At 35.9% G+C, this 12,316-nt stretch overlaps 1 protein-coding gene across 7 annotated transcripts in view; it reads right to left on the reverse strand.

Annotated features, from left to right (window-relative positions):
- KDM4C (lysine demethylase 4C) overlaps positions 1–12,316 on the reverse strand; it is a 506,879-nt gene that overhangs the window by 107,310 nt on the left and 387,253 nt on the right. Inside the window, exon 19 of one of the 7 annotated variants that reach the window (XM_073228554.1) lies at positions 10,220–10,663. The exons of the other annotated variants lie outside the window; for them this stretch is intronic. Within the exon in view, the coding sequence (XP_073084655.1) occupies positions 10,538–10,663 (126 nt within the window). The 3' untranslated portion in view covers positions 10,220–10,537. Of the gene's footprint in view, positions 1–10,219; positions 10,664–12,316 lie in introns of those variants that run through there. 7 annotated transcript variants of the gene reach the window in all.

Consider the following 12,316-nt stretch of genomic DNA (forward strand, 5'->3'; position numbering starts at 1 on the left):
GTTCCCTCTTAGCGCTGAATAGTATTATATTGCATGGATGTACTGTGGTCTGCTAACTCATTCAACAGTTGAAAAACACTGGGTTATTTCCAGTGACTATGAATAAAGCCACTATAAACATAATTTACAGGTTTTTTTACAAACATAAATGTTCATTTCTTTTAGTTAAATTCCTAGGAGTGGGACTGCTGGGTGGCATGGTAAATTGTATGTTAAACTTAATAAGAAAATGCCAGACTGTTTTCCCACATGGCTGTACCATTTTGCATTCCTACCAGCAATGTAGAAGAGTGCTAGTTGCTATATATCAGCCCCACCACTTTTTACCACTTCATAGCTATGAAGCGGTATCATGTTGCAGTTTTACCAGCATAACCAAATAGATAATGACAGTAAGCAGCTTGTCACATGCTTACATATTATCCATATATGTCCTCTAGTGAAATGTAAAATCAGATTTTTGCACAATTTTTATAGGGTTAAGTTTCAGGAGTCTTTTTGATTTTTACATTTGCTATTTCACACAATACATTGCTACTATTTTTGTTTTATCTTCCTTTTAACCATTTGTGGAGAGCTATGTTTTCTTAAAATGAAATCACAGCTCTAAACATGACAGAACTATATAACATGTCAATTTCCCAGTTTGATATTTTACTAGAGTTACATAAGATGTAACCAAAGGTGGATAGTGGGTGAAGGGCACACAAGAATCTCTATATTATCTTCACAACTTCCTGTGAATCTGTAATAATTTAAAAATCAAAAGTTTTTTAAAGTTAAATAAACATTAGTGATATTGATAATTATCTTATATATGTAAATTTTATATATGAGAAAATGTATTCCAAGTCACATTTCAGAGTACTACTTTTAGTGCAATTTGGGTAATTAAACTGTATAAAAAAACAAACTTTAAAAATGCAGACTGGAAAATTTCTAAATGGGTGAAATACACAAAGGTGTATGAGATGTTATGAATGCTGGTGGGTCTGCAGACCAAAGGAAAGGAGAAACACAACTACTCTTAAGAGGCTGAAATTTTTATAACACAGATTTACATATGTATCTGAGTATCACACAGATATAGCCTGCTATTGAAACAAACTTTTAATTATAACACAGTACGGCAGAATGCTATATCCTTCTCCAAGCTGTTTTCTCCATAGAAAGGAGTCAAGAAGCATTACTCCAATATGTTAAACATGATTACTGCTGTGGAGTGGCATGGAACTAGAGAAGACTTTCATTCTGTATTTTACACACTTCGGTCTTTTTAAAAATTTTGATGACAAACACACATTACTTGTATAGCTAAAACAACATGCCTTTGAAAGTAAAACTTAAAAATAAGGACCAAGAGCCTTACGTGATCTATATGTTAAAATTCTAACATTAAATAAACAAGTCAAAGTTCAATAGTGCGGTTTAGCCTTATCTGCTGTGGAGATACCCTGTGCCTCATGTGTCTCAGGCTGATAACCTGAACTCCAAGCTCGGCCTGTCATTTTCCTGGAACGTCTCTGGGTGAAATAGAATGTGATTAAGGATGAACAAATACATCAGGCTCGCTTGTTTGCCTTCCCCAGTGCAGGTGGGCTGTCCGCCTTGCGTGCACAGCAGGCTCAGGTTAAAAGGCTGTCAGGCCTTATCTATGCCAAACTTACGCTGCAGTAGTGCTGTGGGCCATAGCGTGGGGTGGGGATCCCCAAATCAGTGTATAGCAAAGAGCACAGACACAGTAATACTGTCTCAGACTGCAAGCGAAAGGAGACTGAATAGTTCTGAGGCTATCACTAAGATAAATGGAATTTTGAAATTGAATGGTGATTGCCCCTGTCAAATTGAGAAGCCTAAAAATGTACATATATTAACTGCTGGGCTTGCCAGGAAAAGGAGCTATTTTCATGTTGATGCCTGCTTCATTTTCTAATTATAAAAAAGGATTCTTAGTGAAGCAATACTTCAGAAGTATTCAAATTTTCTTCTTGTTTCTAAAAACATCTGAGCCACTGATCTCACTCTTAGTTCTAAGTTGACTAAAATGTTCTGTAATGTCCATATTATTATTGAAAATAGCTTTGAGAAACATAAGAAAGGGATAATACCAAACGATAATGACCTCTGGATGGCTTCTTCCTAGAGAAAGTTTGAAGCAAATTTCTGCAACAGTACTGAGTTTATGCCTTTTATTGTCTACTGTAAAAGTGAACAACATATCCTTCAATTCTTTAAAAAAAACCAAACAGCAAAAATCTTTAAGATATTGTGGTATTTGAAACAATACATACTATGAATAATGTTTCATTATTCTGAATGCTTCATAATTCATAAGCTCTTTCATTTTGTGTGCTCTGAAAAATCTGAAACAATAATTTATGTTAATAATATACTATCCTTTAAAAACTATTTTTACAGATGTCTATTATTTCTAAAATGGTTTCAAACTAATTTCATAATATCTGAAAGATATACACTTTTGATATTTTTATTTATTTGTTAGAAATTATCTACACTAGATAAATATCCTGACACTAGGAAACATTAATGCTTACCACATCTCTCTAGGAAGAAACACCTTAAAAGGATGCGTTAATCCAGCCCTTCCTTTCTGTCTTTCAAAACTACCAAAAGAACAAATGATATCATCACTGGAAGTTCTCAATCTAAATCCTCTCAGAATGTAATGCAGTTCCACAAGAAGAATGACTCTGGCTATTTAAGCCCCCCTCACTGAGCACCAAATACCAACTCCACAAGTATTTACTGAAAAAGGGATAAATGAATGAGAGAAATGTTCCTTATTCCACAATTTTCCTTAAAACTTTTAAAGTGACAACAAGCTGGAATCCTCAAATTATGTAATATAAGATGATTTTATTACATTTCAAATATATTCTTTGTGGAAGAAATTACTCTGAGTTCCACAACAGCAAAGAAAGCTGTTACTCTTCCATTGCCCAAAAATCAACAGCTACCAAATATAAAACTGTGATATGATTAAAGCCAGGAAAAGGCAACTGAATGGATCTGTGGATCATGATTTGTTTTTTTAGGTTTTTCTTTTTTTTTTTTAACTACAGTGGCTGACTTACTACATTTCACACCACTTAGAGTTTTTGAATTAAATATGGGTAAACAATCACTAAACACATCAACAAGTGACACTCATTGAAATAAATCATACCAAGTGGCCAGCATATTATAAGCTGCTATGACACTACCTCTGCTTTCATAAATAAAAAATCAGAATTAAACTTTTATAGTAAAATATTTCACCAGACTAGATTGCAAACTTTGACATAGTCAATTTATCATTGTAAAAATCAGATGGGGCTCAGTCGGCTTTGGTCAGAAAGCTCATTAGTCTATTAAAATTATACTTTTGCCAGGATGTCATGAATCTTTTTACTGAAAAATATCTTCTATTTAGTGAAAAGATTGAACAATACGTTTTTTTTTTTGCTTTGTCCAAAGAAAATAAGTGCTTAAAACTGATTAATTTTTAAATCAATTATGCCCAGATGACTCTGGGAAAAAAGTTCTCAGTTTTAATTAACCTTAAGCATTCATTATTGCTATAATGAATTATTTGACTACTTTTTCCACTTATTTAAAGTAAAATATTTTGCTTCTAAAGAAAGATGGAATCTATTTTATATTCCAAAGAGAAAAATACCTGTGCTTTAAAATCTTATCTTAAAGGCAATTTTATCTCAAAAATTATTAGTGAAAAGATGATTTTAAACTGAAATTAAAACTAAAAGCAATTCTCAAATGCATGCCATATTATGGGTTTGTGCAATCCCATGTGATTCCTACTGCAAATCCCCTTCTGCATGTGGCCACACAAATCCCGTGCCCCTCCCAGCACTGATGAGCCCTGTGCAGGGGTGACCACTCTTCCAGCTGCTTAGGCCCAGAACCCCAGCTTCCTCTACACCTGGTCTAAGCCAACCTTGCCTCTGATCAGCTTCACTTCTCTTTGCCCACTGGTTCAAATCAAAGATGATTTGCCAAAATCATCTTTCACATGATTACTGAAACTGGCCTCTGCTCCAGTCCTACTCCCTCCAGTAACATTCTCCTCACCGGAAGCGGAACGTCCTTCTGAATTTCAAATCTTATCATACTACTATTCCACTTCTTAGCAGGCAGTAAAGGCTCCCCAGTATGTTCAAGTTGAAGTACAAAACAGAACGATGTTGTCCAGAAGAAATACAATGCGAGCCACATCTGCAATTTTTAACTTTTTTTAGGAGCCACCTTAAAACACTGGTGAGGGAGAGTTATTGTTCATTGAGTAGAGTTTCAGTTTAGAAAGGTGAGAAAGTTCTGCAGATAGAGGAGCATGATGGCCACACAACAATGGGAATGTGCTTAACACCACTGAACTGTATACACCTAAAAATGATGACAATGAAAAGTTTATGTTAAGTACTTTACCACAATAAAAAGAGAAACAGAAATGAGTTTTAATATATCTTATTTAACTCAACATATCCAAAATACTATCATTTTGACATGTTACAGCATAAAAACTACTAATGAGATGTTCTGCATTTTTTTCTTACCTGCTATGTATTTACTCTTTCAGCACATATCAGTTTGGACACTAAGTTTTCAAGGGTGTGTGAAATGTGAAACATGGACCTACCAAAACTATAGTTGTGTGTCATGTGTTTAAGCTGCTTCAGTTTTTAAATTCAGCTTACTTAAAATTAAATAAAATTTAAAGTACTGTTCTTCAGTAACATTAACCACATTCCAAGTGTCCAACAGTCAGAAGTGACCAGTGGCTAATGTATTTGACTGTACTGTTCTAGATCATCTGAGGCTTCCTCTCCCTCTTCACATTCCAGCTCTACTGACATTTTATTTCCTGGACTTTACAATTCCCTCCCACTTCCAGGGTTCTGAGCACACTGTTCATTCACCTGACCCCTTCTCCAACTAGCTCTTCTCATCTTTCAGGTCTCAGGTTAAGATTATTAGGTACTGCTTCTTCCAGGAAGCTTTTCCACACCCCTGTGCCACCAGCCCCAAATTTATAACCCAAATTCATAAGGTCCTTCACTACATGCCAGATTTTTACTATACTAGATCTTTTCATACTGCTTCCTAATTGCTTATCTTATTTTCAGTAACTTCCATTATTCTATAATATTTATGAAAGCAGAAATTAAGGATGTACATCTATCACTTAACCACATAGCAAAACCTAAATAAATATTAATTGAACAAACAAATAATAAACAAATGAGAGGGTGCCAGGAACCTAGTCCCTCCTTGGAAGTATTTATCTGCTCTGCTCCTGGTTGGTTGAAAAGCAGCTAGAGATTCATGCAGAGTTAGCTGTAGCAGTGACTAACTCTGAAGGCAACCATATGCCAGGCCCCCCTTTCTCATTTCACACTCACAACAACCGCGGTTCACAGATGAGGTTTAGAGTGGTGGGTCTGCATGGCAAGGCGGCCTAAGTGGAGGACACAGGCAGCCCTGCCATGCAGGCACTTAAACAGCCTCACTCAATGTAACGGAGGCTTAGAACTGCCTGTCATCCAAAGGGTAACAAAGATGAATGCAGAGAACCTTTGATCCTTAATCAATAAATCCAAAGTTGGCTAGCTAGAACTGTGCTCTTACCTATGTGTATGAGCTCATGTTAGAAAATGACACCAGTAATTTGTGGGAACATGCCTGAAATATACCATTGGTAACTTATGCTCAATTAATTACAAGTATGAAAATATTCTCACTTCATACAAAAAACACTTTATAATTTTCTTTGTTGATTTTAAAAACATGCTTGTGAGGGAATAAATAACCTAATTTATTCTAAAATACTAGAAAAACTAACAATAGTGAATCCACTAGCAGAATAATAACTGCACCTTTTGAAAACTATAACCTCTCTGCTGTCAATCACTGTTGACCAAGCAAAACTCTACAGATTGTTCAGAGCCATCTGGCAGCTGCTCAGTTTGGCATGCATTGGCTGGTACTGACCCAGTCAGTGTTAGTGTGAAAGGGGTGACCCCCATCTCTGGAACCCTGACCCAGCTCACTCACTCAATTAAAAAATCCATCAGTAATCACCACTCACATAGATAAGATCAGAAAAATGAACCATTCAGCAAGGCAAGCTAAGAAGTAAGATTCCTTTCTTACAATACTCTTATTATTTATCTAATAATGTTTTTACAATTAGTCCTCAGGAGAAACGAGTTCCAAACTAAAAATTTAAAGACTCCAATCAATTTCCTTGGCCTCAAAGTTTTCTTTCAGCAGATAAAGAAAAATCTATAGTAACAAGGCAACATTTCATACATTTATACATTTTCTCCTATAGATGTCTATAGCCTTCAGAAAGTATATTATTTGTAGCCATGCCCATCTGACATTTTCCATTTTACTCAAAAGATTTTATGGTTTGGTATTACAGCAATATACAAATTTGACAGCTTGCAATAGGATCTAGTCCCTGTAGCAAATCATTCTGACAGTTAAGCACTACACAGCTACTAATGCATTTTTTTTAACACTACGCTTACTTAAAAATCTTACGGAGTTGGAGACATGTGATGTTGAAATACCAGAGAACATTCTTGGAGATATAAATTTTACACTGGACTTATTAAATAATAGGACACTACACACCACATCACAATTAGGTCATCTGCAGTACTGCGTTTTCCTCCTTCAGCAGTCAACTATTAAATTTTTCTTCAACTGCATTTAAACAATAAACATGCTTAGCATTATCAATGTTTATTATTTTCTTAGAACTCCCTTTATCTTAAAAATAACTGAAGGTGTGAATAAATCAGTATGAGTTAATGTGAAATATAATGACTTTTTTGATTGCCTTTACAATGCTACTTTCTTTCAGAGTGATGAAAGATATACATTTCCTGAACTGCATTAACAGAGGCTTTATAAAATACAACCATGATTCCTCTAGAAAGAAAGCTCTGCTGCTCTCTAACATTGCTGTTACATGAATAGGACTCAGAGTGATCTCATAGCACCAGAGGCAGACCCCACCTCTGCTTTCAGTGTCTATTTTTAGTATTCAACACATCTGATAATGTAAGCCAGTTAGCAAGAGAACAAGTGCCTTCTTCGAAGAAAATAGGAAGCATGAATGTATTTTTCCCCTTGATTCAACTCTTCAGAAGGAATACCACAGTGAAACCACTCTATTTTCAGAATTGATGTACCTATCAGAACTATAATCTTTGGCTTTCAAGTTCACTATTATTTGCCTTCAGGTACAAATCTTCAAGTGTATAGAGGCTTCTAAGCAGAATAGTTGGTCTCAGCCAAATACCGAAAGGCTCGTAAGCTCAGTCATCATTGCAGAGTAAATTCCTTTTCAAAGTAATGTTCTTCGCTGGGAGAACATTTGTGCCTGGGCCTGGTTCACTTGTCAAACACAAACTGGAGGTCATCAAATGCCTGGGGGCAACTTCTGCTATTCCAAAATTCATTTCTCCCTCTATTTGGTTTCAGAAATAGGATTTCAAATGTAAAAATCCTGGGGAAGGTCTACAGACACAGAAGCAGAAGGCACAGGGCCAGGTCGCTGTGAGGATCAGAGTGTGGCCAATGAACTACGCCAAGTTTCTCAGGCAACAGCAGCAATCAAGAAAGACAGCATTTGGTTTGAAAGAAGTGATTCAATATTCACATATTCTTTTTTTTTATTTTGGTATCATTAATATACAATCACATGAGCAACATTGTGGTTACTAGATTCCCCCATTATCAAGTCCCCACCACATACCCCATTACAGTAACTGTCCATCAGTGTAGTAAGATGCTATAGAGTCACTACTTGTCTTCTCTGTGCTATACTGCCTTCTCCATACCCTCCCACCCACCCCCACATTATGTGTGCTAATCATAATGCCACTTATTCCCCTTCTCCCTCCCTTGCCACCCACCCTCCCCAGTCCCTTTCTCTTTGGTAACTGTTAGTCCATTCTTGGGTTCTGTGATTCTGCTGCTGTTTTGTTCCTTCAGTTTTTGCTTTGTTCTTACACTCCACAGATGAGTGAAATTATTTGATACCTGTCTTTCTCTGCCTGGCTTATTTCACTGAGCATAATACACTCTAGTTCCACCTATGTTGTTGCAAATGGTAGGATTTGTTTTCTTCTAATGGCTGAATAGTATTCCGTTGTGTATATGTACCACCTCTTCTTTATCCATTCATCTATTGATGGACACTTAGGTTGCTTCCATTTCTTGGCTATTGTACATAATAGTGCTCTGATAAACATAGGGGTGCATATGTCTTTTTGAATCTGGGATCCTGCATTCTTAGGGTAAATTCCTAGGAGTGGAATTCCTGGGTCAAATGGTATTTCTATTTTGAATTTTTTGAGGACCCTCCATACTGCTTTCCACAATGGGTCAACTAATTTACATTCCCACCATCAGTGTAGGAGGGTTCTCCTTTCTCCACATCCTCACCAGCATTTGTTGTTGTTTGTCTTTTGGATGTTGGCCATCCTAACTGGTATGAGTTGATAACTCATTGTGGTTTTAATTTGCATTTATCTGATGATCAGTGATGTGGAGCATCTTTTCATGTGCCTGCTGGCCATCTGAGTTTCTTCTTTGGAGAAGTGTCTGTTCAGATCCTCTGCCCATTTTTTAATTGGATTAGTTGCTTTTTGGGTGTTGAGTCATGTGAGCTCTTTATATATTTTAGATGTCAAACTCTTATTGGAGATGTCATTTATGAATATATTCTCCATACTGTAGGATGCCTTTTTGTTCTATTGATGGTATCCTTTGCTGTATAGAAGCTTTTTAGTTTGATATAGTCCCACTTGTTCATTTTTGTTTTTATTTCCCTTTCCTGGGAAATATTCACATATTCTTAACAATATTCTATTTCAGATTTTTCCCTCCAAATAGGAAGAATGTTTAAAACTAATGGTTGCATTCAGGGTCTGCTGCAATTTTCCAAGATGCCTTAGAATCCACAAACTTGCCTGCTGTTTTATTTATATAAACTCCATAGATCTTTTAATTAGTTTAATCTTTGAGAAGTGATCAGTGTGTGTAATAGATATCTACAGTAAGTATGTAACAAATGTCAGAATTTCATACTTTTTTACCCCTTTTGCTAGGTTTTTAAAATGTTCTTCCCTTAAATTTTTTTTTTCATTTGTACAAAGTATTTATTTTCTCTAGGAATCTGTGGAGCTTCCTCTCACTCACCCAGAATATTATGAATAGATGGGTATAAAAACCCTTCTTCCCTTAAATTTTATAATCAAATCTAAAAATATTTTGTTTATCTGATTCCAAAAGACAACACTGATACTGAAGATCATCCAGCAGATGCTGCTGCTTCTTCCATGTGATCACACTAAAAATACATCATCCTCTCTAAATTCCTGTCCTTGAGTTTTCTTCCTGATAGTTTGTACTGGTAATATTTTTCTACTGTGAACACCAAAAAAATACATTCTAATATCATGTGTGTTTTAAATTTTTCTACTTCCTTTTTCTGTGTTCTCATCTTTGCACAATTTAGGTCCTCTTCCAGAGATTCCGTTACGACCCAGCCAAACAACCATGTTAGTAGAGAAAATAAGACAAAAGGAAGTAAGAAAAAAAATGACAGTAAATTCTAAAATCTACACCAAATTGGGGCAATTGTTTTTTATTTATCTTCAGGCATACCAATTATCTATGACTTCAAACCCCGGACTGGCTATCCCTGAGCACACCATTCAAGTGGGGAGTAGGAAATGTTCTCAGCATCCTCATTCTTTTTCCTACCAAGTGCCAAAGCTCTGATGTTGCCTAGATGAGTGGAAAAGATACTAGAGGACAGGGGGCAGGGGTTGGGAATGACAGGATTTGCCAAAGGATAACTTTTCCCACATTGAAAAGTCACTCAGAAGCAAAATAATTCATTTTAAATGAGTAGGTAAGAAAAATACTAAGTAATAGAATTTGCATTAATGATCAGAAGAATGCTTAAGCTGAATCTTCCTTCTGGATATGACTTTCAATATAGCCTATTCAGGTAAGTTTCAACCATTTATTTCCTATAAGGAGATCACTCTGCTTAATTACCTGGTGTTTGTTGGCTAGCAACCTGTAGTATTTTTTTGATGAGGCAATAGTTACTTTAGTAAACCCTGAGATAATTACACAAAAACTAAATATTTCAAAGAAGAGGAAAGAACGAACTAATTATATAAAGACCACCATAGCAAAAATACATTTTTGTACTAAAATTTTGTTTAGTTTTTTTAAAAATTAATTAATTTTATTTCAAGTATTTAAAATTACCAGCCACATAAATACAGCACAATGTCTTGAAAATAACTCTAGTTTCATCCTTGTTGTCCATTTAATTATATGAGAAGATGGCCACACCTGTGGTATTACCAAACAAGGTGGCTGGATGAGATAAGCATTCTTTATAAAGCACATGCTCTTTTAGAATCAACATAATCCACCGAAGAGCATTGAAAGGGTTGTTTTTCATTTGCTGTCTCTTTTTTTAAATGGTCACTAAAAGAGGAAAAAATCTGCTAAAGTAAACAAATTTCTTTTCTTCTATCCTGTACAAAAATCTTACCATACAAATAATTGTACAGAGGAGTATCTCCAAAGCTGCAAGTTGAACCTATGAATAAATAAAAGGCTAATGACAATATTAACAAAATATTTAAATGCTTCTTGCATAAATTCCAGTACTCCATATTCTAGAAAGACTGCTAACAACAATCAGCATTTTTTTAATATACATCTTTCATACTTGAGAAGACATTTTAAACATATGTGTGCCATCAGCCATTCTTTAAGGGTCTGCAGTTCACTAGCTGTTACCAGTGTTGCTCATTACTCATACAGAAAAACACTATCCTGGCCCAAGAGAAAGCAGTTTATTTTATGCAGATAAATGAGAAACTGAACTAAAAAACTGCCCTATGGGATTGAGCACTTTGCAAGCAGTACTCTCCCGACCCTGCTGCCATCCCGTGGGCCTGCGCACCCAGCATGCACCACCATACATACCCACATACACACATACATCTACCTTTACAAGCGTCAGCAGGGCTCACATTAGGCACTTGCTAAGGAGGTGATTTAAGGGAAATGGTATGAGAAACTGGTACAGCAGCACCACCTAGTGGGCTCTGCAGAGAGGCTCAGAGTTCCCCTTGCTAATGCTTCATGGATGAGCAATTTGTTCTACCTGTTATCAGGTCACTCTAGCTTTCAATCCCCAACTGACTAGAGGTTCCAAGATCAGACCTCACAGACGCCAAACAGAGCAAGCGCTGCATAGGTATTCCATAGGCTCTCTCAAGTACTGGTAGACCCTGCGACCTCAGCACATGTTCCCTTTGATGCCAATCAGGAAATCACAATTTACCATCATGACTTTTAAAAGGGAAACCATAAAAGGCACAGGCCATTAAGCATTGTCTAATCAACCCTCCAGACACACTAATTTTAAGTCAGAAACATAAATAACAAAATAATCTGCTGCATTTATTCATTCCATAAATATTCAGTAAACTATGTACATAATTTTAATCATTATGAAACTTGATTAGTCTGCAAAGTTGTCCAATTTCTATAAGAACAGGGAATGCTAAAATACCTAATCAGATTACAGAATTATTTATAGAGTAGCAAACATGCACATATGTTGCTAAATTTTATTACTTTAATGATAAATACGAAATTCAAACAACTTGGTCCCCAAAATTCTCTAGGATTGTTTTTAAAAGCAAATTAAGAATTTCTGTCTCGACTCCACCTTACTCTCAACCATGATATTCTCTGTCTGAAAATGACAAAAGTATGTCTATCTTCCCTATAGATAGTGGGTTCTCAAACAGGAGGGACTTGACCCCGTAGGGATATTTGACACTGTCTGTTAGGTCAGGAATGCTGCAGCCTACAGCACAAATGACAGTCACCCACAAAAAATAAATTATTTTGTCTAAAAGGTCAATAGAACCAAAATTGAAATGCCTAGATTATAAGATGTTAGAAGACAGGAACAACGTCTTATTCAAAAATGTACTCTTAAGAACTTGGCAAGGTAAAGTAATAGTTGTTTGGTGTAATAAATTGACACTGACATCTAATTCTTAACATCCCCCATCTGTGTGAATAAGAAGGCAAACAGACTGTCTAGCATCCAGAAAGGTTGGCTACAGCTCCAGAAAAAGACTGAAACTGACATTAGCACACACATACATTCACTACATAGACATAGTAAAATAATTTGTCTGGACTTACGTTGGCCTGGATGAAATACCAC

The sequence above is a fragment of the Manis javanica genome, chromosome 2 (genome assembly GCF_040802235.1).
Source record: "Manis javanica isolate MJ-LG chromosome 2, MJ_LKY, whole genome shotgun sequence".
NCBI lineage: Eukaryota > Metazoa > Chordata > Mammalia > Pholidota > Manidae > Manis > Manis javanica.